This window comes from Zosterops lateralis (genome assembly GCF_965231275.1).
Source record: "Zosterops lateralis genome assembly, chromosome: 12".
NCBI lineage: Eukaryota > Metazoa > Chordata > Aves > Passeriformes > Zosteropidae > Zosterops > Zosterops lateralis.
In genome coordinates this window covers 15,061,580-15,086,059 of record NC_139772.1, presented here as the reverse complement: position 1 = coordinate 15,086,059, position 24,480 = coordinate 15,061,580, and the positions used below count along the sequence as shown (strand labels likewise).

Here is a 24,480-nt window from a genome sequence, read left to right as displayed (position 1 = left end):
TACTTACATTTACTAATAACTAAAGGAAACAATCAGATATCAATTTAAAAGGTCTTATTTTCTTCAATAAAAACAAACATGTTTCCAGCAACTGTTACCGCACATATTTTGCTTTCATTTTCAAATGCTTTGATATAAATGCATCAGGTGTGAAAACAAACATTTTAAATAAATGGTAGTTCAAGTTAAAAAAAAATTTAAATTAGTGGCCACGGAGAGAACAACACTGCAGGGTTTTTTTCCTCTGAGGACAGGAAAAACTTCCCACAACAATACATTTAACGAACCAGAACACTTGGAATTAAAGTTTTCAGGGCACTCAAAACACACCAACTTTCACATGCATTGTTTCAAATCCTCTTCAGTCTCTATCAGTTCAACCTCACTCAGAAGACTCTGGGGCTGTGTTTTTCCAAACTTTTCCTGACAGCCCTGCAAGGCTTCAAACAGAATTTGAACAATTTCAGGATCTTTTCTTTCTGATTGCTCCATGGCATTGCAAAACAGAAGTGACAATTTTTGTAATAAAGAGGAGTATTCACCCCCCCCCCCCCCCCCCACAGTGTGTAGGATTTTTTAAAGTGAAAGTTAGAAAAATAATCTCCTTCATCCTGACATATTTTCAATCCTCTTAAAAGAATCTCAACAACTATATATAGTATAAAATTAGCTCTCGTCTGTTAGCCTTGTTCCTACATAGAATTTTCTAAAGTGTCTCACCAGTAATAAATTGCAAACGAGGCTATGACTCTAAGAGTAGACTGTGTTTCATGGGTATTTAAACAACAGCATTAAGTACTATAGGAATCTGTGGAATGTGGAGTGCAGATTTATGTGTCTTAACAATTTCTTTACTGGTTTGTAATAAGCCAGCCAACTAACACTATTTTTATATTAATTTGGCCTCAGAAGTAGAGTATACTGGAGCATGACAAAAACAACAAAAGTAAACTGGCATATACTTAATAACTGTAACAGAATTGCCTCCAATACTAAAATATTTATCGAAACTGGGGGAAAAAAAGCTAAAAAGAATTACCCTCAACAGCCTGCTACCAGCTCTTTAACAGTGGGCAATGTAATGCCTTAAGGTACCTCAAACTGTCTTTCATTTTCTAGACTTAATGGCTGATTGCAGAAATCAATGTTGCCATTAGTAACAGAGTATTTGTTATGGCATGATTTCCTCTGTTGTTAGGCTTGCAGAATGATTACAGTATTAGTGAGGTGCTTTCTTTATAAAGGGCTGAAGATATAACTTTCAATTTACTATCCATTAGCAAGTGACTTTGGAAATATACATGAGGCCAGAAATCTTACCTGTTATTACTTGGAGATTTTATTTCAGCAGTCATAGGCTAGTAACTTTAAAAATTGCACCAGGAAGCTCAATATTTTATAGACATCTCCAATGAAATATTATCTGCTTTGCTATTTTTCACACAGCAAGTTAACATGACATACAATACAATTAAAATGTTTCAGTCCAATTTCTATTTTTCTTGTACTTTCAAACGGATGAGAATTAAGCAGAAGGCTTCACACAGGTTAAAATCTGCACATAAGTTAGGAGATTGTCAAAAGGTTAGTAATTTGTATTTCTGAATCTCTTTTTAATCAGTCTGGTGGCCAGATACAAGGACACAGCTAAGGAACTGACGTGGCTGTCAGAACGAGGGCAATCAGAGAGGTGAGCCAACATGCAGTTTATTAACTACAGCTCAAAGAAGGCAGCTTTCCTCACCCTTTTACACGGAGGACTGGGCAGGATCTGCAAGAGAGACATCATGAATAGAAGAGGAGGAGAAAACCAACTTCCAAAACCTGGAGGGAGAGGCCCTGGAAGCGACACAGCCATTGGTGGGTGCCCAGAGCCTGCACGGTGGGAAGGTGTCAGCTGGAAGGCTGGGAAACCTGCCCTTGCAGGGGAAAAGGGTGAGCAGAGAATTAACCTCAAAGGCATTGCAGGAACCCAAACACAGATGTTCTGGCAAGTAATACCACATCCCTATGGACTGTAGGAAACGACCTGACAAGAGAATGCATAAACTACTTTACTGCTGTGATTTCAAATACAGCTATGAAGCTGCAGTGCAGAGAGGGAAGAAGAAGTTATCATACCTGAAGAAGAGGGTGAGGAAGGATGAGGGCTGTCCTCCTGAGCACTCCCTGTCTGTGAGAGACCCCCACCTACTCCGCTTTCTTCAGTAATGTTAGAGGACCCTGGTGTTGTTGACCTGCTGACAGACTGAGACTCTTGATCACTTCCGGATCCACGCCGCTCATCGAGACTACCTTGAATTATTTCATCTTCTCCTTTCCTGTCTCTTTTGTGGACCCTGGAGTGAACGACCACTTGGTGGTATGTTCTAAAAACCCTTCCACAGTCCGGGCATTCAGTTGGCTTCTCTTTTATGTTTCCGTGACTTTGTAAGTTGTAATCGAGTCCCTGGTTCATACCATGTGACAAAAAATCTCTACTGCCTTCTAAAGGGTCTAGTTTGCTTGGCAAGTCTCTCTGATTGCCCATTTTAGTGCTGTGAACCAAATCAGCAGGCATTTTCTGCTTAGAGCCATCTGCTCCTACTAACACATACTCCCGCTTCTCCTTATCAAACATAACTCCAGCATTTGCCAAAGTGTCTTCGTGGCTGCGCTGTATCTGCTGCTCTTTAGACAAAAAGCCATGTTCCATGGCCATTCCCCTTGCCATAAGCTGCCAGGCCTGATAGCTGTTTACTGGATCCATCTCTGCTGCTTTGGCAGCCGCTTGTAACCTTTCTATACAGCTGGATTTCAGAGGAGGCACCAGATTGAGACAGCCCAATAAAGAATGTTTATCCCCTTCCACAATACCATGGCCAATACCAGAAATGGGTGAAAGGAGCTTCCCCAAGACTTCTTTCTCTTTCATGGGCATGTCTCCTTTGTTGTAGATTTGATTTTGTTCACTTAACCTCGCTTTGTCAGGAGGAAGAAACCCGCTCTGCAAACATGACAGGTATCTTGAATACAAGTTTGCATGAGCTTCCTGGGACATGCTGCTGATGGAGACAGGTACTTCAGGATCATTAGGAGATTTGTTCTTTACAGATAACTTATTCAGGTGAACTTTCATGTGATTTTTAAGAAACCAAGGCTCTTTGAATCGCCTCCCGCAGATCTGACAGCAGTGTTCAAAGGAATCCTTGTGCTTTCTCATGTGGCCTTTTAGGAACCAGGCTTGGCTAAACACTTGGCCACACACCTCGCAACGAAACTCATTGGTGGATTGCTCCCCATTCCCATTGGAGCCCTGGCCCTGTGCTGACTCTGCAGTTATGTGAGCCTTCTCCACGTGGCTGATCAGTTCCTCCTCCTGCGAGGCAGCAAAGTCACACAGAGTGCACTTGTAAGGCTTGTGTAGGATCCTTATGTGCCTGTCCAGCTCTTCTCTCTTCTTAAATTTGCCTTTGCAAAACGTGCATCTGAACCCGGCTGTCGGAGCAACAACTTCTTCCTGGACGCTGACTGGCTTTGGAGAGGGAACAGGGTTTGAAATATCAGGTGTGTTGTGATTAGGTGGCACAGACAAGTTACAGTTTGCGAGCGGCATGGGCTGGGTGTGCTGCTGTGCCTTCACATCAGGTCGTGGCTGCAAGAGGCTGCTCTTCATCTGCTTGTCCCGGAGAATTGCTCTCTCCTCCAGCTCATGTAAAAGTCTGTTTTCCTCTCGGACCCTCCCACGACCTTTGCCAAGGTTTCCAAGCTTGTGAGTACGCAGGTGTATCTTCAGGTTGCCTTTTTGAGCTGCTCTGTGGTCACAGTAGGGACACTTGAATGGTTTCTCTCCAGTGTGAGTTCTCATGTGCAGCGACAGGATGCTGTTGAACCGAAAGCGTTTCCCACAGAGGGGACAGGGGTACTTTCTGTTTTTCCTGGCGTCATCCTCGATGTCGCTCATCTGAGACATAATCCCCAGGTTTTGTCCATTCAGGAACTGCTGCAGGTCCACACGCCCGTTCAAGCTGGTATCAACCTCTCTGTTGAGCTGGTTTGCCAGCAGGGCCATCTGGCTGCTGATGGGCTGGTTTGCTATGGACATGTGAGTTTTGTCTTCTAGTGGCACTGATGCCTTCTCCTCAGGATTCTGCCTGTTCTGGAGCTCCGGGAAGGCATGGCTGAGCTGGGAAGTGATCTGGTGCAGCTTCTGACTCATTGAATATTGCCCATTGAGTATGGTGCTGTTGAGATGGGCGTCAGCTTCTGGCACAGCTGAAGAAACACCAAGGCACAAACTCGCTTCCTCCATCTCTGAAAATCAGAAGATATTTAATTTCAGACTGCGAAAGAGTTACAAGCATTGAATCACAGGCGTACAGTTTACATTTTATGTTTTACCTGCTCATAATAATGCAGAGGAATTAGTGTAAAAACAATTAAAAGTGTATTAAGTGCCAACTGAGCTACACAGTTTTGATCATACATGTACTCATTCTGCATGTGTACCAAGAACTATTAATTACTACTTTAAAATATGCGACAATTTCAAAATCTAATTATTACAGAAGGGGCAAAGGCTTTTACCACCTCCTTTGTCCTTCTTGTGAAACTGCACCTGTCTGCATTTCTAAATCTATAGAAAAATAATCTTATGCATCTCTCCCATTTTCATTAAAAATGCCAGCATAACCCCCCTCCCAGAATTAGAAATCCATTTGTAACTTTCGGTTCCATTAACCATATTCAATACATTACACATTCTACAATGAGAAAGATAGTTTTATGATTTGACAAAAAACCGATGCTATGATATTTACTGGTGTACAATAAAACAAGATAATGTTTTGGGAAAAAATAAAGGACAAGCTTTAGAACAATAAAAGGGATTTTGCTTTAGTCAACAAAAAGTGCAGTAATATCTCATTAAGCTGATTAGTATGCTGCTTAGAAACAGTACTAGGTGCTGTAACACATGATTATAATCATAAAAATCCTTCAGTGTTTGCAAGTAAGCATTAACGAGGTATATTAAATTTTAAGGAGACTGCGACTAGCAGCTTTGTAAACCTCTGAGATTAAGATTTAACCCTTCTGTTACAAAACTTTGTTATTTTGTCATTTTGAAACTGAGCCCATCAAAAGGCACATAAATTATCTTCTGCCAACTCTTTTAATTCATCCTTGAGAATCTTCAGATTTCTGTTCCTAGGAAAACTTGCCAGATTATAGAAGGAATATCCCTGTCCTTAGATGGGTAAGACATGTGATTTAAGACACTTTGATTTGTTTTAAAGAGCTCTCTTATGGAACTAGATAAAACCAATTAAAATCTGAGGAAGGTGTTGTGGAAAGCCTCAACAAGTTTAAGAATTCTAATAACTTTCCTAATACACAGTAATGACTACAAATTGTAGCTACACTATGTATATTGCAGGAAATTAGAATTCAAAGCTGTTTGTTAAACACAAGTGCTCTGTTCTGGTCTGCATAATTGTCCACAATAATCCATCCTTGCCACTTCGCTACTCTATACAGATATAATGTATCAATAAAATTCTGTTTAAAATATAACGTTTCACATAACCAATGCATAAACTATATGATGCTATAAGGTTATATTAGACCACAATTAAGATTTTTGTTGTTCAGTGGAGTGATTTGACACTTTATTCACTCACGAAACTACCGAATTCTATAGGTTCTTAAAAATTAAATTGGTCAACTCTCTCTTTGGCTTTAGCCAAAAGCATTTTTTCACTGTGTCTTCTGCAAAGGCTTCAGGCACACCCTGGATGGACACCATTCCTCACACAACTTCACAGTGGCCACTTGATAGACAATTCAAGGCCCAGACCTGGCACATACTTAAAATGCATGTAATTGTGCTCATGGGAGCAGTCCAGTAGACTTCAAAGGGTGACTCTTGAAAACAAAGTTCCACACATGATTAAGTATTTGCAGCATCAGGGACTAAAAAAAAAAAAAGTATGGGAGGTCTTCGAGGGGAGACCTCTTTGGTCCTGACAGGATGACTGAGGTTGTGACACAATGCAGATCTTGTAAGAAGTACAGGAAAGAGTTATATTCATGTTTATTAAAAAAGAACATGAGCTACCTAATTTTGCTCATATATATAGCAGATAGTTTTAAAAAAAATTAACAGTCCTTAGATGCAGATCACATGTTGGGGACCAAATATTTGCATGCTGTCAATGTTATTATTTATAAAAATATTAAAATAATCAAGTATATAAAAGAACCCTACTTTAGTTTGCAGTGTCTGATTTCCAAAGGTAGAGAGTAGGAGAACATAATCAAGCCAGGTGTTCACCCAAGGCCACATAGCAAACAATGAAAAGTCTTAATTTTCATTCAAGTTTTCTGCGCAACAGACCACAATCTTTCAAAATGCTGGTACATACATGCAATTTTTTTTATTTTTAATTTTTGAAAGTTTTCTTAACTTTTGGAACAAACCAAATTTCACATTCAAAAGGATTAATTAAACAACGTAAGACTTATGGTCCTTAGGTCTGCCATTGCCATTGAAGTTAACTGAGATTTTGAATATCTGCCTATGTACTTCTTAAAATAATAACAAATAGTCTTGCAAATAACAACACGAGAGAAACTCCAAAACTGGAATCTACTTTTTGTCTGGATTTCAGACGCCCAGGAATGTTATTTCTCCCCACCATGCTTAAATAAGGCATGTTGGCAAACAAGAACATGACAATTCCAGAAATGCATAGCATGTGCTGACACACACATATATTGAAGAATGTTTAGAAAAGTCTTTGTGAATTGTCATTATTCTATAACAGCTTCAAAAATGCAGTGTAAATTTCATTTTTTTTCAGTCAATCTCAATAGGACCTGGTGCCTTTACATGCTCAGAAAGGTTTGGGTAGTTAATGTTAGCATTTTATGCTCTATCAAAGTTTGGAAATGCTGACAGATCCCAGTGGAATTTATTAATGCTGATGTTTAACCCTAAGCATCAGTTCAAATGTATGGTTATTTGGATTGGGGAGGGGAGTTGTGGTTAAGACTTTAGCTATTCTGTGCCTCTTTTTCAAATATAACTTTAATAAAGTAACAACAGCAGTTGTAGCTGGAACATAGTAATTTTTCTTTTTGTGCTATTTTCTGTCTTCCAAAACCATACAGAAATATATAATGCAGAATATGGAGACAAAAAAAAAAAAAAAAAAAAAAAAAAAAAAAAAAAAACACCACCACAGTTTAGAGGAATACAAAACCATAATTTCTCATTTAAAGACCAATAATTTCAGATCAAGTCAGGGGAGCCTAACCCCTCTCACATGGATCTTTTGGCATAGGAAATGCTATACATTTTTGATTAAATATGCAGAAAGGTCAGCAAAGCCTCTGATTAGGGAGCAACAACCAGCCTGAATGTTGCCTACCCTGATCAGCCATGCAGTTTCTGAGATCCAGCTACCACAACCTCAAGCTCTATTCTCCACTTAAGCTGCATTTCCCCTCTCATCTGTCCCTGCTTCTTGCAGGCCTGTTGCTTCCTCTGGCTCTGAATTGTCTCCTCTTCTCCTCACTCCAGGCTGGTTTCATTGCAAAGTATAACCACGGCATTGAAGGTACTGGCCTGTGAAATTTCTCCTCCTGCTATGCTCAGTTACAGCTTTTCTGAACACAGGGACCTTGCTACTGGTCAGCTTTCACAGAAATCACTCTTGGTATCCCTTAGCCCTTTCACAACAAAACCTACCAAAATCTCATCTTCTATCCACACACAAGACAGAAAAATCCACATCCTCATCCATCATTCCACTATGAATTAGATAACTCAATCTAATTTGCCTAATTTCTCAAAAAAAAAAAAAAAATTAGCAATTTCATTCTCTCTCTCTTTATCCATCATCCCTGTCTAGATCTATGGCCAGACAGGGTTACACGAGGTGGGGTAAGAGGCTTTCATTCCCCAGTGAGACTCCTGCAGTTCATGGTACCCACCTTGGTGTCATGGTATTCAAAAATAAAAAATCTGGAAATATCAATTTATAAGTGCTACTTTGATGCTTCATGATAGGGAAAACATCTAGTTTTCAGTTTTTAAATATATCGTCTATCACATTATTTTCATGATACTGATCTCTCATATAAGGAAAGCACAGAATGTTTTGCCATCTCTCACGCTGGGAACAGAGGCACAATGTTCTCTGTAGTTAACAAATGTTTACAAAATGAACTGCAAATCAAATTTGAGATTGTTAAGAAATTTAAAATATGTTTGTTGAAGTTTATTTAGTAAATTTCTGACCTTTCATTATCTCAAATGTTCTGTAAAGACAGTGTCCCTCAAGACGAGGCACCGCACCAGAGCATGTTGGGATCAGGAGTTGTTACGGGCTGCCCCTTCTAACCTCATTAAACCCTCAGCTCCTGCCCAAGTGAGCTGCTGTGGCCAAAAAGCCCCAAACTGACCCTGTTGCATACACAAGTGGTACCCAGCTGGGTTCACACTGCACTGGGCAGGGCAGGAGCACCCTTAGGAAGCACCATACCCACCACCCCAATCCATCTGGCCCTGTTCAGTGCCCAGTGCACAGGACCACATCCTTTGCAAAGGACTCAGCTTGTGGAACTCACTATGGGATACAGATATTATAAAAATACTCTCTCTCATCTCCTACATAAAGGCACAATGAGACATTCAAGTGCCTTTGATGATACTAATAGTTATTTTGATTTCACTCACATTTTTGCCCTCAAGACTATTTCCTGTGATATCAATAGCAAAAGTTCTGGCTTTAGCCATTTCAATTGAACACACAGATTTTATTTAACTATTTGAAATGGATTACTGGAATTTAAACCCAATTATGACACCAGAAATGCCTGTCATCACAACTACATTAATGTAATATGAGAAGCTGAGCTTCCATTTGCTGGAAACAGTGAAAAAAAATAAAATATGGCAAGCAGAATGACAGAATTTAAAGATAAATTTATGCCCACGCACACATGTAAACATATGCAGGCACATGCATATCTGTATACAGACACATATGTGCAGACACACACCTGTTATCTCTGTAAACAGATGGACCAAATTCAGCTCCTATTTACACCTGTTCATTCCTGCTGGACATACACACACACACTGAAGCTCTCCCCTCTTCAGTGCTGTAGAGAAAACAGTCATTTTAAAGCCACTGTTGTGCTGTTATTATAGCTTAGATTAGGTTAGTTAAAAGATTTACAGTTCAGTAAGCAAAGTAATGCTTTACAAGCTCACGTGTTTAAACGACAAGCTCGCTCTGGCCCTGATCCTCTGAGCAGTTAGAGCTACACACACTGTTACTTATGCTTTCAGAATATAGACCTGGTATTTATCTTTCCAGCTAGAAAAATTCACATATATCTACATTATCTTGTGGTCCACTGGCAAATTCTAAATACTCCAATACAGACTGCTTCAGTTCTTAGCTATTCGTAAACAGGTACTGCTGAGATCAGAATATATATTGAATTTTTATTAAATATTGTTCTTATTGTTGCAGCAGAAACAGTTGAACTAAGGCTGTTATAAGCATAATACACTCCTGTTAAGAAATACAGAACACCAGACTACTGAACCCTTTCAGGGTCATTAAACAGCTGTAAACATTATTACAAAAATAAACCAGAGATTTCATGCTTACATTTTAGCCCAGAGCTTGGTGTGCTGAGCAAGTACATTTTTTTCATCTCCTACAATCAACGCTGGTGACATTTGGGCATCCAAACAAATTACATCACAAATATTACTGAGGTGGGTAGGATACTGAGCAGTTTATTTGCCAGATGATTAATATATAAACAGTAGGGCAGGATAAATTACCTACTCTTCTTTGACTGATTTGTAGGCAATACTAAGAGACATAGATGTAAATAGTTAGATTTTAACAAAAACATGTGTGCACGGAAGGGGAGGGGAGAGATCAGCTGCATTTAATGCCACCAGGACAGCATTATCCAGCCTGATAAAATGAAATAAACATTAGGCCAGATTCTATTCTCATTTTACTTATGCAAAATAGAGTAATTGCATCGACTTCATAGGAGTTTTTGTTAAGTAGGTGTTCTGTTCCTTGGGGTATAATATAATTATATCAGGAAAATATATGGTTTCTGGAGTATAACAGGATGCCTTTAAAAAAAGAAAGTTTGCCTACAGGTAATGTGTCCTATCTATTTGTTTTTATTTAAACATTATTAAGGCCAGCTTGGTGATTCATTCTCACGATTAGTGACATTAGCACATTTAAGTTTTGTAGGTGTTGCAAAGCGTGTGTAACTTGCAATAACTGAGAGCAGGAGAGGAGCCCAGAGCTGTGGGGGAAGCAGGGCTGCCCCCATCCCACAGCCCCGGGAGGCTCCAGGGGCTGCAGCCTCACACCAACACCCATCCTCCAGCAGCCGGGACCACGCAGGGGGCAGGCATTTGACAAAACTGTAGCTGCTTTGTAGTGCTGATATTTAAACAAGCTGCTTATTGATTCCAAAACAAAGTACTCCTTTAGTAACAACAGAGCCAACTCATTCCACAACAGTTTTTATGTCTTAAAGAAGGGTTAGCAGAGGGATTTTGAAGTTTCAAAAGTCATTAGCAGACAGAAAATGGTTTGCTGAGGCTGTACTGCCTTTGCTCTGGGCTGGGAAGAGAGTTGCTTTCTAAAATACCTGTTACATCTGCAGGGTACTTTCTAGTTAGCACAGCCTTTGGGACTGATAACTGATCAGTGGAAGATAAATCACCACAACAGTCTTTGGTTGGTAGCACCCATGGAGTGGAGGACTGTGAACTGTTTGTGATCACAATCTAGGAAGATGAGCACAGAGGAGAGGAGAGGTCATTTATAAACCTCACTCACAGATTAGAATAGAAAGATTAGAAGAATGCAGACAAGCTGTTTGATTTATTGCTACTTTGCATGTGACTTAGCAAAATCTGTTTTCCTTATTTATTCTATTTCACTTGCATATACTTAAGAAGTCAGATCCAAAGAAGAGAAAGATAAATAATTGGTACTGAAAGTTCAGTAGATTAAAAAGTTAAAAAAAAAAAAAAAAAAAAAGACTTTTTTTCCAAGCACTGGTTGCATGTGGGATCATTATTTTTTAGCTTATAAACATTGATTCTCATTTTACTTTTTTTTTCTCCTAGTGATCTCTCGATGGCAAAAGTAAAGATAAGAGTGATACCAAAATTCATATTGGAGCCTTATTTCTGGAATGCTTCATTAAATGAAAGCTTCTGTTACTTTAGAAACAGCATTTTTTAAAGTAAATTTGTTATTTTCATGTAATTTGGAATGTATACAACTGATTAAACCCTCTCCAATTTGATCAATTTCCTGTAGCTCCTATCTGATCATTCACTTTAATTAATCTAACTGGCATCCACATCAGATTGAAGAAACCTTAAAATTAAGCTTTTAATGAACCACTTTACCATCACAGAGTACAAATAAAATAATAAAATGCCTGGAAGACTTTGCAAAGCATATTTATTATTTCATTTTGTGTCATTTTTACAGCATGGAAAGGGCTCTGAATCTCCTATTTCCATCTGAGGACACTGCACTGCCCTGGAAGTCTGCAATGCTCTAACCCATTATATAATATTAAAAGATACATAATGTTGACCCTATTAATCCTGCATTCCTTAAACAGGAAAGTTCCAAATAAAAGACCAAGCATTTCAGCTGGCTGAGGACAGGAGGATCAGGCCCCCTGAACCAGTTACAAAGAGATCAATAAAGAAGAGTTAAGGCTGCAGAACTCAAAGCACAGTTTGAAACAATTTAAACCCAAAACTGTAATGCTGGGTTGATGATTTTTTTATTCATTTCACAAAGGCTTAGACCTAGATTTTGTGCACAACTAAATATAATGTCAAATGCACATATGTCCCAAAGATCAAAGTATGATTGACTGTGAAATATTCATATGCAATAGCCCAGCGAGATTTTGTTCACAAGGGCACCTGTCAGAAGCATAAGCTTGGATACAAATCATCAAATAAGTATGTAAAATCATTACTAAAATCCAGGCATGCAATCAGATAGTCAGTTGTCTGAAACTGCTGGACTGTAGCCAGCACAGTGGCTCAACAGACTAATGCTTTGGTCTTTGCAGATCCTCAGGGCCCTGGTTCAGTTCCTCCTGCTACTGGTCAGGTCAACTGTCTGTACCTAGTGTTGACTTTCCTGGCACTTAATGCTAGGAGCACAGCAAAAAAACCCGAGTCCATAAGTTGCCTTTGACCTGAGCCACAGAAACATCTGCTGGTTGAGTCACGAACTGCTTGTTGGCCAAGTTTAACAGGAGCCGAGCCTGCTGCGGATCAGCTCTCTCAGCAGTAGGTGTCACTGCAATAAATAGATGGATTTCAAGGGACATTGCCAGGGAAAATGCATAAACAGAACATCCTTGCATAGAGAGAGTTTCGAAAAGAACTGTGTGGTCCAATTAGACTTCTCCTTCAACTTTATGCAAAATGGTGGAAATCTGGTTTAGGGAGGAATTAAATTGCACGAGTGGGATTGCCAACAACAACAGCATCGCAATTCTGTCCTTTAGTCCTGTGTCACAGAGATCCTTTAATTCACATTAATCACCTCCCTGCAATCCCAGGTCTATTAGGTAAAGACTTTTACAGTTAAACCTTTAAAAAAAAAAAAAAAAAAGCTCTCTAACAAATTGAGTCATTTTCTCTAGTGGAACAAAAGACCTAGTTATATGGCAAGACACTGCACACTCAACTGTAGTTGTAGGACTGAAAGACCACAAGGTTAGCCTTGTTTTTGTCAAGTTAGAAAGCCCATAGCCAACTCTATCTGCATACAGAACAAGGAGAGAGAGAATTCTTATAACAGCTTGGGGGGTGGGGGGAAGATGTCTCAAGTATAGATTTAATTAATAGAATGCATATTTTGAAGAAGCAGTAACCAATTTATATTTGAAACAGAAATATTTGGTATGCCAAGTAATATCACTGAGATGTCAGCCAAGTCTACACCATATTTGGTTTCATTATCACAAAATGGTTTGTAGGATAATTAAGGATGCTCCAAATTGCATGCTATTGAGTTAGACTGTAGACAAAACAATGCATCACTAAGCATATGGGCTACCTGTGATGACATCAAGGCAGAAACTACGTGCCTAAGAAAATGTTTTAAGAAAAAAGAAAGATTAATACATTAAACCTTGTGTAACCTGTTGCACATGGAGGAGAAAATTTGTGACAGTACATATTCCTAAAGTACATCTATAATACAACTGCATTTATTTTACTTCCAATAACAGTGAATGGGGAACAAAAGAGAGGAAAAAATATAGAGAGAATGAAAAGATAAATTGCTGCATTCTTCAAGGTCCATATACTTAAGAAAAAAACAACATTAAAAAAAAAAGTCACCCCCATGAAAAGCATAAAGGGCCACATTACAAATGTGGAAAGAGCTCCTCCTTTCCCCCCAGCAGCTGCTGAAACTTCCCCAGCAGTTACTCCCACCAGCTCCTGCCTAGAATTCCCTAAAAGCCTCCAGCACATGGAACCCTGTAACCCCAAAGCACACCATGATCAATTTAATCCAAGAGGAGAGAGATACCCTTGCTAAATGTTTCTTTTCTGGGTATAGAAATACCCAACATCCTAATATAGTGGAAGTGGAAACAGGTAGAAATGCAGAAGTAATTTGCCCAATTTCACTGCTCCCAAAGAGCATAAAGAGACCAAGTTTTTCAGAATTTCAGCACTGTAGAAGTAAGTATCCCTAACTGATCATTTCCACATCTCATTTAGGAAAAAGCTTGCCATGTATCTTGACTTAAATAGATGGCTCATCCTCTGTAAAGAAGCCAGGGACAGCATCCAGAACTCTTGACTCCCATTGCTTAGTCCAGTATGCCAGATAGCTTTCCTTTATCAAACATAATTGACTACTGAAAAGAGTGGGTTTTCAGCTCATGGCAAACCTGTTAGCATAAAACTTTTTTTTATTAAAATACTAAAGAGAGGGGGATTTTTTAATAACAGACATTCCCAACTGTTAATACCTTCTATCTCCAAATTCTATCATCTTTCTTCCCCCAGTCCAACTGATTTCTTTTTCTTCTCCGTATAACACATGGACTTGGTGACAAAAAATGCCACACATAATTTAGATGGTCATAGTGATTCTTAAATACAATTGGCTTCGATGAGTTCTTACTCATCATATCAGTTTAATACTAATTTCCAGGAGAAAAATAAAATACGGTAACGCTGAGAAAGCTTTAGTTTTAGTAGAATGAGATGGAGTAAAATATGCAGTTGAAATAGATAGGGATGCTAGAAGCAGATTGATGATGGAAAAATAGAGCAAACATTTCTCAGAACACCCCTTGTGTTTGTGGTCTCCAAAAAAGCAGAAAGAGAAAACTTGTTAAAGAATTAAGTAGAAAAGATAGATGAGGAAACACTACACAGACTAAGGCACAAAAAAAAAAAAAAAAAAAAAAAAAAAAAAAAAAAAAAAAAAAAAAAAATCTACTTAATTATCACCAAGTAAAATGAAACAGAAGAAAACACAAATCCCCTTTATTTCATTGGTGTTCTGTTCTGCCCGTATTCTTACTGATATATCACTGCTTCTTTCATTCAGCTTTATTAATTGATCACTGTCATGAACACAAGAGCAGAGCTGGGAACTCTTAGGCCAACTTGTACCTCCTAAGCTGCTTTCCCACTGATCTAAGTGGCTCAGGCTTACCAGGGTGTGGTTGGAAGTCACTGCACTGCTCAGACACCCACCCTGGGTCAGGAAATCTCCAGAAAACAAGCTCTTTATCATATGTGCTTTTTGAGAAGCAAAAAGAAATATATCACACTGCTCTTTCAGAGGGAGGAAGACAACCCCAACCAGGAACATGTATTTGAAAAGTAACAGATTTTGGGGCATTTCCCGGTATTTTCCCAGCTGCTTTTAAAATCCTCTCTACCTGTTGCAGTGAGACTTTTCTGCCTCTTTCTCTGAATAATGGTCCCAGTTTTGCAGTTAAACCTAGGGAATAATAACAATGATGCCACATGAGTGACCACATAAAAAAGTCCCATCTTTGCAGTGCTCTTGGCTGCAATGAGGTGCAGCCCCTGAAGGGAACAGAGAATCTCCTCCCCTTGCCCTGAGGGATCAGGTACAGGAAAGGGAATCACCTCATGCATCTCTCCAAGAAAGCAGAGATGTCCTGGCTATGGTGAACCAGGACACATATTTAAGTGCAATGGCCTTCAGGATCCAACAAGCTGAGCACCAACTGCTCTTTGGGCACCCCTGTTTTATCTGGGCACAGTTGTTTTCATCATTAAAAGAAGGAGCACTGAAAACTTGGCAGACACAAGGCAGAAAAATGAATGGGGGGAGAAGGAATACTGTAAAAATATAATAACATATCTGCAGGATAAGAATCCTTTAAATAATTTTGATGTTAATTGCCACATTCCAGGCCCTTCGCTGGAAAGACAGCCTCTCATGGTGGTAGGAGAGTGGTAACAAAGCTGACAAAGAAAGTCTGACAAATGCAATCACAGGATGACAGACCCTGGCAAGTTCAATTACGGCTGCAAAGTCAGGTGGGAGATGGACTCTGCTGACTGTAATATATCCTTAGCAGGCAGCTCTGGCCACGCACAGCTCTGACCAAACTCCTTGGAGTGATTGACAGGATCCCAGGAGCCTTCAGCCCCAGGGCAAGCTGAGAGCAGCTACAGTTGTTATCAGAAGGACCAGGGACTAACAGGGAGTGCTTTGCTGCAAGATTTCAATGCAACACACAAATAAACGCCATAAACTCTCAGTGAAACTCCTTCAAGGCTCTCAAAAAGCCTGTGCAAATGAGCAGTTTGTGTTCACTTTCTCCAGCTCATGTAAAGGTTCACTCAATGTTAATTTATACTCCTGCAAACCTGTGTGAATTCAGGTAACTCCAGCAGAACACAAAGCCAGACAAAAGGAGAGGAAAGGCTTGACTGCTCAGTTTCAAGGACCTGGCCATGGGAAGCAGTGAGTGGCTCCCACCACTAGCACAGAACCATCTCTTCCTACAGGACTGAACCCCAGAAGCCCCAGAGCTGAGAGCATTCAGGAGTTCCCACACAAAATCCCTGCTTGGGCAGTGGTATTGCTTCTGTTGCCCAAGCAGAAATTTGTTTTTCTGAATTCCAGCCCCTTGCACCTACACTTATGAATATGGAGATCATTATACCTCTTTCTAATTAAAAGGATTTTCATCTCCTTAGTTTTATATTTCAGAATAGACTAACTATTCTTATTTGATGTGAGAAAAAAAGAAGTGGATGTATAGAGCAAATTGTGGTTTCTCATACTTCAGTGCAAAATTATCTAAGAATTTAAGTCATGTTTAATCAAAGTATCTGGCTTCCTTGCAGCTTTATTTGCTTTTTTCCTATTTTTTTAAGTAACAAAAAAAAAAAATATATATATATATATATATATATTTTCCCAATTTTTTGTTGTTAAATTTTATTTTCCTAGTGAGTTTTTTAGGGAAAAAAAAAAAAAAAAAAAAAAAAAAAAAAAAAAAAAAAAAAAACTCAGACTGTTTTTAAATAATTTCTTTGTTCTCTTTCTGGGTTTTCCAAAAAATATTGTCAAATGACAATGGTATAAAAATTACACTGTAAAAAATTTAGCACTGTGAATGAGCAGAGTTATTCATTTATATCCCTAGCTTATGAAATGCCCGTATCATGTATCCTTTATCCAACAGCAGACTCTTTTAGCTTCAATCACAGGAGCTAACAATATGTTATTGATATGATTTCAGGAAGCTGTCAGCAGGCAGCTTCACTTTCAGCTCCCCAGCTCTGGTGAGCGCACACAGAACGTACCTGTGCCTCTCCCGCAGGAGAGCTGGCAGCGAGGTGCACATTCCTGTCAGCTGTCACTGTGGGATAAAGAGAAACCCAAACAGGCCTTCCTCTCCAACTGCAACCCCACAGCCCTTACACAGCTAAAAGGGGCTGCTGGTTTCACTGGGAATGCCCAGCAGCACCACAAACCCAGGGGTCTGAGCACTGACCGCTGTCCCTGCAGAGCTGGGGCAAGGACCAGCAGGGCAGGTGCCCCAGGCACTGCTGTGGGCCTTCACCCTTCCTGCCCCATGCCCATCTCCTCCCCCAGCTGGCCTTTCACAAGTTTCCACCCTCCTCCTATGCCCTCCAGTTCTGCTCAACACAAAACCAGTAGGAGGATGAAAGAGGAGTGGGTAACCAGGTGTCTGCCTGTCCAGCAAGCAGAGGGGTGAAGTGGTGCCTGGAGCTTTGTACACCCCAAGCCAGGTCTCCAGGGGCTGTCAGAGCCTGACTCCTGCATATGGAGGTACAGGAAGTGTAAATAGGGGTACAAATCAGGACCTCTGGTGTCAAGGTGCACCTGGTGGTCCTTTGGGCTCCCTTCAGAAAAAGGGGTGCAATCTAAATGAGGGGTGAGGCTCTTCCATAAGGATGCAAACTTCTTCATTTTTAAGCACTTCTGCTTGGAAAGTGGTTAAAATAAACTGGAAAAATAAAGTTAGCACATAAGTCCAGTATTTTATAGATTATATTTACATGCTACTTTATTTTCAGGATCTAAAGAATAATGTCAGAAGCCATGACAGGTAAGCTAAAAGTGCAGCTCTTTCACTTTAGGAAACCAGTGGGTTTTACAACTAGTTTTCATATTGGCTTACAAGCTTTAATAACAAAAGGGTATTTTGTACTATTAGATGTTGGTCATTTTTTTTGTCTGACAAAAAGCAATAACAGGCTGCTGCAGGAGTTAGCACAGTTTTGGTGAGGTTTTTTTCCTCCAAATGATCAGAGAAAGTATCGTACTTTCAGGATGTGCCTCACTTGCTCTTAAAAGGGTAAAAGAAAATATTCTCCTAGCTATTCTAAGCCTGCCATATAAGTATTATGCTGTTACAGATTTCAAAAGGTTAGCTTCAATGAACCTGACATCAGTATAACCCAAAATAACCCATTCAAGAGAAAAGTAAGAAATAATTGCTGTTTTCTCTTTTTTTTTCCCTCAGCTATATTGCTATAATGATTTTGCATAACAGATTGAACAAAGTGCTGTTGTGACAGGTGGTAGAATTCAGCTAGTAAGCACAGAGACAGGGTTCAATTTAGTTTGTGAATCCTTTAATTGTTGTGCAGCTAATTAAAGAAGGTTCTTTACACTCGCAAGTGTTTACCGTTGCTAGTATGCATACATGAAAAATTAAATTGTGCCTTCAAGGGCTGAGAACTATAGAAAAATCATAGCTGATTCTGCAACATGCTTACCAGCTCAAAATAGCTGCTTTTCACAATTGGAATTTGTAAAACTTTTTGCTAAGCAAATATAGAGCTAATTAGAAGTGTTCGTTGGACCAATTAACATTTAAATAAATAAGCCATATTGCACATTTCACAGTCTTTATTTAATGATGCTTCTTAACTCTTTGGAAAGATTCCTTTAAGTACAAATAAGTTGTCATAAAAATGAAAGACAAAAATAACACCATAACAGTATATTCTATGCTTTTTTCTTTTTGCCTTGAAGTCTTCTCTAAAACTCTATACCTGTTACTGGGGAAGGGGAGGGGGGTGCACAAATCTGGTTCCTTCTTTCATCTTGTCAAGTTACCTTTCCACCTTTTTGAATGCAAACAGAAAAACATATTTGATTACTATTTAAAGTGTTATGACAGCTCTGTTTGTTTTGCCCCATGGAACAGAATCTGTTTTAGACAAAAATTCTTACTTTTATCTCATAAAATGGCCATTCCAGCCCAAAAAGAAGAGTGCTCTCAGAAGAGACTGCTCTTAGAGCAAGAAAAAACAGCAGTTTGAAAGTTGCATATACAAACAACGAAGCAACAGAAAAAACTAAATCTCTTTTCCAGGCCTGCTGTTTGCATTCTCACAGCAAAACCTCCGCTGTTGTTATACCTAACCCCAGGGCTGCAATTGCCTGTCTCTTTGGGGTCAAGTGATATTTTGCTTTCAAAACAACTGTCTTTTAATTTAACAGTCCCTTTCAATCAATAGGACCCCTTCAGTCTACGCTGAGCATACATTTTCTCTCTCTCTTTCAACCTCAAACCCCTACCTAACACAAAGGTTACATTAAAAACAGAGGGAAGGCTTCTTTCTACTTTTTTCCAAGATGCATTGCACTACCTTGTAATCACACTAAGAGCTAATGTGGAAGGACTCATTGTTGACCTTGGCTTCCAGCACAGAAAACCAAATTAACAAGGACCAATTAACATTCAAATAAATAAGGAAGATTAACAAAGAATACGCTGCATACCAAGAGGGTAAAATAAACTAGAGGAAGGAGTACATTATCTCCCTCAATCAGGATGAGTGGAATTCTCCAGGAAGGACACCAGCCCATGGATACAACATGCAAAAAGGCTGCTCTTTCCAAGGCCTGATGAGCTCCAGAGAGGATGTGGCCATGCAAGAAGCACATGGAAACTTTGGAAAACCCTTGGGAAAACATGCAAAGACCCTAAAAAATCTGGTTTGAGTCAAAGAGAAGTGGCCAAAGAACATCCAGCAGCCCAAGAGGAAAGTATGTAGGAAGTTCATAGAGACTGGAAATTTTGTCATTTAAAATGTACATTCCATTATACTCCACCTGAAGGCTCCAACCTAAATTTTTGTGCTAATTAGGTAGTCGTTCTGAGTACTGAGTTGTAAAATATATGTATGAAGTTCTCAAATTTTCATGGTTCAGAGCAAACCTGTATCTATGAACTTTAATTTCATATACTTCCTTAACCTTTCCTTGGGGTCAGTGAGTGGGACACAGTTGGCTGAAGATGTAACCTGGAGCTGCTTGTAGCCATCCCTGTGCCGTGGATCAGAAAATGGTAATGGAAGGATGAAAGGTGGTTGAACCCTTTACCTTCATCATATCCTTCGTCTTGCTCTTCCTGCAGGTAAATCTCCAAAAATTACATTAAGCTGGCAAAATTTCTCCACCATACTTGGATATCACTACCCCAACAGAACGATTAAATTCCCCGCTAACTAATCATCTGCAAAGACTGTCTCCTAAAAGGAAACTCCTCCTACACAAAGGTTATGAATAATTCTCAGAAGGTTACAACATGATCTATCATTTTAAGTATTTGGATCTGGAGTACTGGTTCAGGCCTCTAACTGACAGCCACCTTTATGAATAGTTAAGAGTTCACAGAGATGATTATCATGTACTATTTAAATATGTATAAAGGACAAAGATAATAACAATACTTTGCACTTTAATAGAAGCTTCTGTCTGAAATTCTCAAAGGAGAGCCAAAGTCCTCACGAATGCACACTCACAGCCCCTCTGACCTGCACAGTTGGTCATTGCTATTATTCTCTGGAATCTGGTAGGCTGTTATTGTTAGATTTCTCAAAAATGATAATGTCTGTCTTATTTTATAAAGCAGTCGAAGCTTTACTAAATGAGTAACTCAAAGTGAATCACCATTGTGGGGATGTTGATCAGTGCCTTGTGCCAGGGCAGAAAACAGCATGGGACACCACAGGATGCTCTGCAGATCCTTGGCCCCTGTTCTGGTCAAGGAGGAGAATCCTCCTCATTCCCAGGCGGAAACACCACTGACTGATCAGGACACTGTCCATCTGGGGGAAAAGCATCTCCTGCTACTCTTCAGGAAAAAGTCTTTCTGTAACCTCCAAAATAATTTTAAGATTTTTTTTTTTCCTCAGTACTAAATCAAAAAGAGCAAAAGTGGGCTCCATTGAAAGCCAAACTTTCTTGCATGAAGACCATTTTTCTGCAGTTTGTTACAGATACAGGAGGTTTTATATTAAAAAAAAATGTTTTAAGTAATCCATTTCTAAATGCTCTGTGTTGATGAAGTCAACTTTTCCTCTGATCAAGAGGCTGAAAGCAAGTGACTCTCTCTACTATCCCAAAAAGAACAGAAGGAAGACTTAATCATGCTCAATTATATCTTTTTCAGAAAATACGAAAAGAGCTACTAAATAGAAACAGAAGTGTGAAAAATAGAAATCCCAGATATCAGTACCAATCCAATGCAACCATAAATTCTGAAATGCTGCCAAAAAGTTGGTTGTGTTTGCAAACTGGACCTGGACAATTTGAACTTATGCAAATGGCATTTGTACAGCAGTGGAACCAAAGGTCCTCCTGACCTTAAGGGCATATTTACAGAAGAGTTAACTGATCTTGAATAATTCAACCAATGTATTAAGAAAACATGTCTTACTTCCAACATTACTAATATGTTTATTATACAACTTTGTTTCTTAAACAAGTACATTTCTTAACCAAGTATGAAAAAGGTAAAGGAAAAAAAAGTCACATTTTTGAGGTTTTTTTTTTTTGTCCCAAACTACCCAAGTTTTCCTGCTTTCTTTTACAGTACCAGTTTTCCTTCAGCAATTAAAAAAAAATCTCACAAGCCTCAAAGAAGATCAAATTACTTTCAGATTTCTTGCAGAACTTGTAAGAAATATAACAGTTACAGAGAGAGAGAGAAATGGGGAAAATCTGTTTCAATGTGATTGTTTTCAAATACCTGAACTAAGTGGGAATGAGTTGATAGCATGAAATCCCTCTGCAACAGGCAACTTCTCTTGAAACAAAATGCATTGAGGGAGAGAGCTGGATGAGCCTTTCCTCTGGACACTTTGTCCTGTAACACTGTCTGTGTTCACTTTCCCTTTTCTTCTCTAAAAATTGTCTCAACATAATTTCTCTACCAGCACTTCAGTCACTCTCAACCTTTTGTGGTTTTTACTCATCTGTTTGGCTTTTTCTAATTTGGTTTGGAGTCATTTTGTTTGTTTGTTTGTATTTAATTTTAGATCAATTTGTTAAATCAGACTGATAAAGTTACTGAAATAACACCCCAAGCCTCTCGCTGCAGTACTACTGTCACAATGGAACTCTGATCTCATCCTGGCTCCTATAGCTAATAACAAACAGCAAGAGACTGAGCTCCCTCAGCTCAAATATAGACATCCAAAGTTAAGTTAAATTCAGCATAGCTTTCACGGATTCAGAAGATCAGAAAATTGGTTTACCACAACTTATCACAGAGTAACATGTTAGCACAAGTTAACTGATTCACAGTAATTTTTAGTGTACATGCTCTTGGCAAATGTGATGTAAACTTGGTACAGCTTTTAGTGTAAGCCAGATTTCACTGGTTTCATTAGGGCTAAACTAACACACTGCTCTTCGTGTGCTGGGAGGCAGGAACCACCACAGAGACAGCTACAGCAGCTGACTGTGGTGACCTGGCTGTGGTCAGTGCTTACTGCTACATCCTGGGTCTTTTCTCAGGGTTAAGAAAATCAGATATTTCAAACTGCAATTTGTTTCATTAAACCAGCTCTGTTATGGGATGTTACCAGACTTTTACAGAGGGACTATCTGGGGTGGAAGTTCCACCAGACATGCAACAGGCATAAAAATCACAAAGCATCCAAGGCCCAATGATATGCAGAGATACCAAGACTTAAAACAGTGGGAGATACAAATTTTAAAAATATACTTGATGGACCCAATCCAAAATGAACTTGGTGACAGTATTTGCAATAAACCTCATGAATTTTGGTTCAAACTCACACTGAATCAGTGACAAAGCTTTATATCCATATATGGATCTCAGGGTGAAACTTCGATCTGAAGCTTATTGTTGCACATATACACATACACAGGAAAATATTTAAGTTATCCATATCCTGCAGTCATTAACAAGGAACACAAAAATAAAGGTGGGCATCTACAGTTACACCTTTTTTTCCCAAAAAGCTATTTCAAGAAATACAATCAGAATTAAAACCAAACAACATTGGCCTGTAACATATTACTTACAAAACATTTTTAAGAAAATAATTCACCCATGTGTAATCTTACTATAAGCCACACACCATTTAAGTACAGCAACACACTGTTCTAGAGTTTCTCTAACAGGTTGGTGAGGGTTTCATCCTTCTTTTCTCTCCTCAAAAATATCTCAGTAGTACTACTGAGTAGCAGTGGAGCATGAAGTTGGAATACAGGGAGAATGGGGAGTCCTGCCTTACACATTACTGACTGGCTATATCAAGTTTCATGAATGAAAATAAACATAAAAATTCAAAGGGAAAAGATATCTCCAGGAGCTTCCAGTTCTTCACGCATTATTTCACTGACAGTGGAGTGCTCTTCCACCAGTGGGACTGCCACCATCAACCCAAAGCACTTTGGGATACATCAGCAATAGAATGGAGTTGATGAGAGGATGCAGTCATACAGAGAAAAGGCAGTAACTAAACAACAATGCACTGGAATTATTCCTAATGGTAATTATTTTCTTTCTTCTTTTTTTTTTTTTTTTTTTTTTTTTTTTTTTTTTTTTTTTTTTTCAGAGACTAAAACCAGTATTGAAAAATTTTTATTCTATCTTTGATTTGCTGTGTGCAGCAAGGAAGTATTGGGTTCAGACTGATGTGTCTGTGTTGTTGGTAAGGGAGCAGGTACAGTGTCTGTGCACACAGGAGGGGTCACACTCACAGAATCTTTTTCTCTGCACAGACAGTGCATTGGGCAAAGCATGAATCTACACATACAGGTGAAACTCTGCTCTGGCTCATTTTAATTGGCAAAAATGTTTATAAACAAAATTTCTGTGTTTTTTTCTTTTTGTCAATTATTAATTTCATGAAGCAGCTACAGTGATCACTATCAAAAATAAGTACAGGTTTTCCTCAGAAAGTTCTCATAACAATTCCTATTTGTCATCTCCTTTCAACATTACCATCAGACCTTCTACTTATATGATCTTCCATGGCAATCAGTTGACTGCTGCTATATATCCTGAATAATATTTTCCCTCCTAAACACCATATACCTTTGGGATACCTAAGGGGCTCTCTCATAGATCAAATGGTATCAGTTCATTTGGAAGATCTCCTGTACAGGAGGGAATATAGCTTAATAAACATTTGCAATGAAAACTTTTTGGAATAACCAAGCAGAAGGAACACAATGGCCATGATAATGTTGTTGCTCTATCCTCACTGTATATTTGATTTCTACTCTAAAACTTTTCTTGAAATATATGAACTTGCCTAAATATAAGCACAAGCCAAAATACTTTCTTAAATTAAGACTGGCAAATATCAGGACTGCTTGTTGGAGATGTCACTAACCAGAAAGTTTGCAGGGTTTATTTTTCTGTAATATCTCATATTTCAAATTTCTATGAGGCAGATCATTAATGGTCATTGGTATGTCATAAAGCATTAATGGTTACAAGTTTCAGCAGCTGAAGAGGGAATCAAAGTGAAATTTCAATCAGGAAACAGAAAAGTTTGTTCAATACTCTTGAAATCTCAAGCAGATGCAAAGTCACTCTGCAGGTAGATAGCAATGAGGAAAATGCAACCTGTAA

At 38.9% G+C, this 24,480-nt stretch overlaps 1 protein-coding gene across 6 annotated transcripts in view; it reads right to left on the bottom strand.

Annotated features, from left to right (window-relative positions):
• ZNF536 (zinc finger protein 536) overlaps positions 1 to 24,480 on the bottom strand; it is a gene marked incomplete at its 3' end in the record, with an annotated part of 339,887 nt that overhangs the window by 178,740 nt on the left and 136,667 nt on the right. For all 6 annotated transcript variants that reach the window (XM_083870374.1, XM_083870373.1, XM_083870372.1 and 3 more), the window contains exon 6: positions 2,122 to 4,293. In XM_083870374.1, the coding sequence (XP_083726500.1) occupies positions 2,122 to 4,291 (2,170 nt within the window). In that variant the 5' untranslated portion in view covers positions 4,292 to 4,293. The remainder of the gene's footprint in view (positions 1 to 2,121; positions 4,294 to 24,480) is intronic.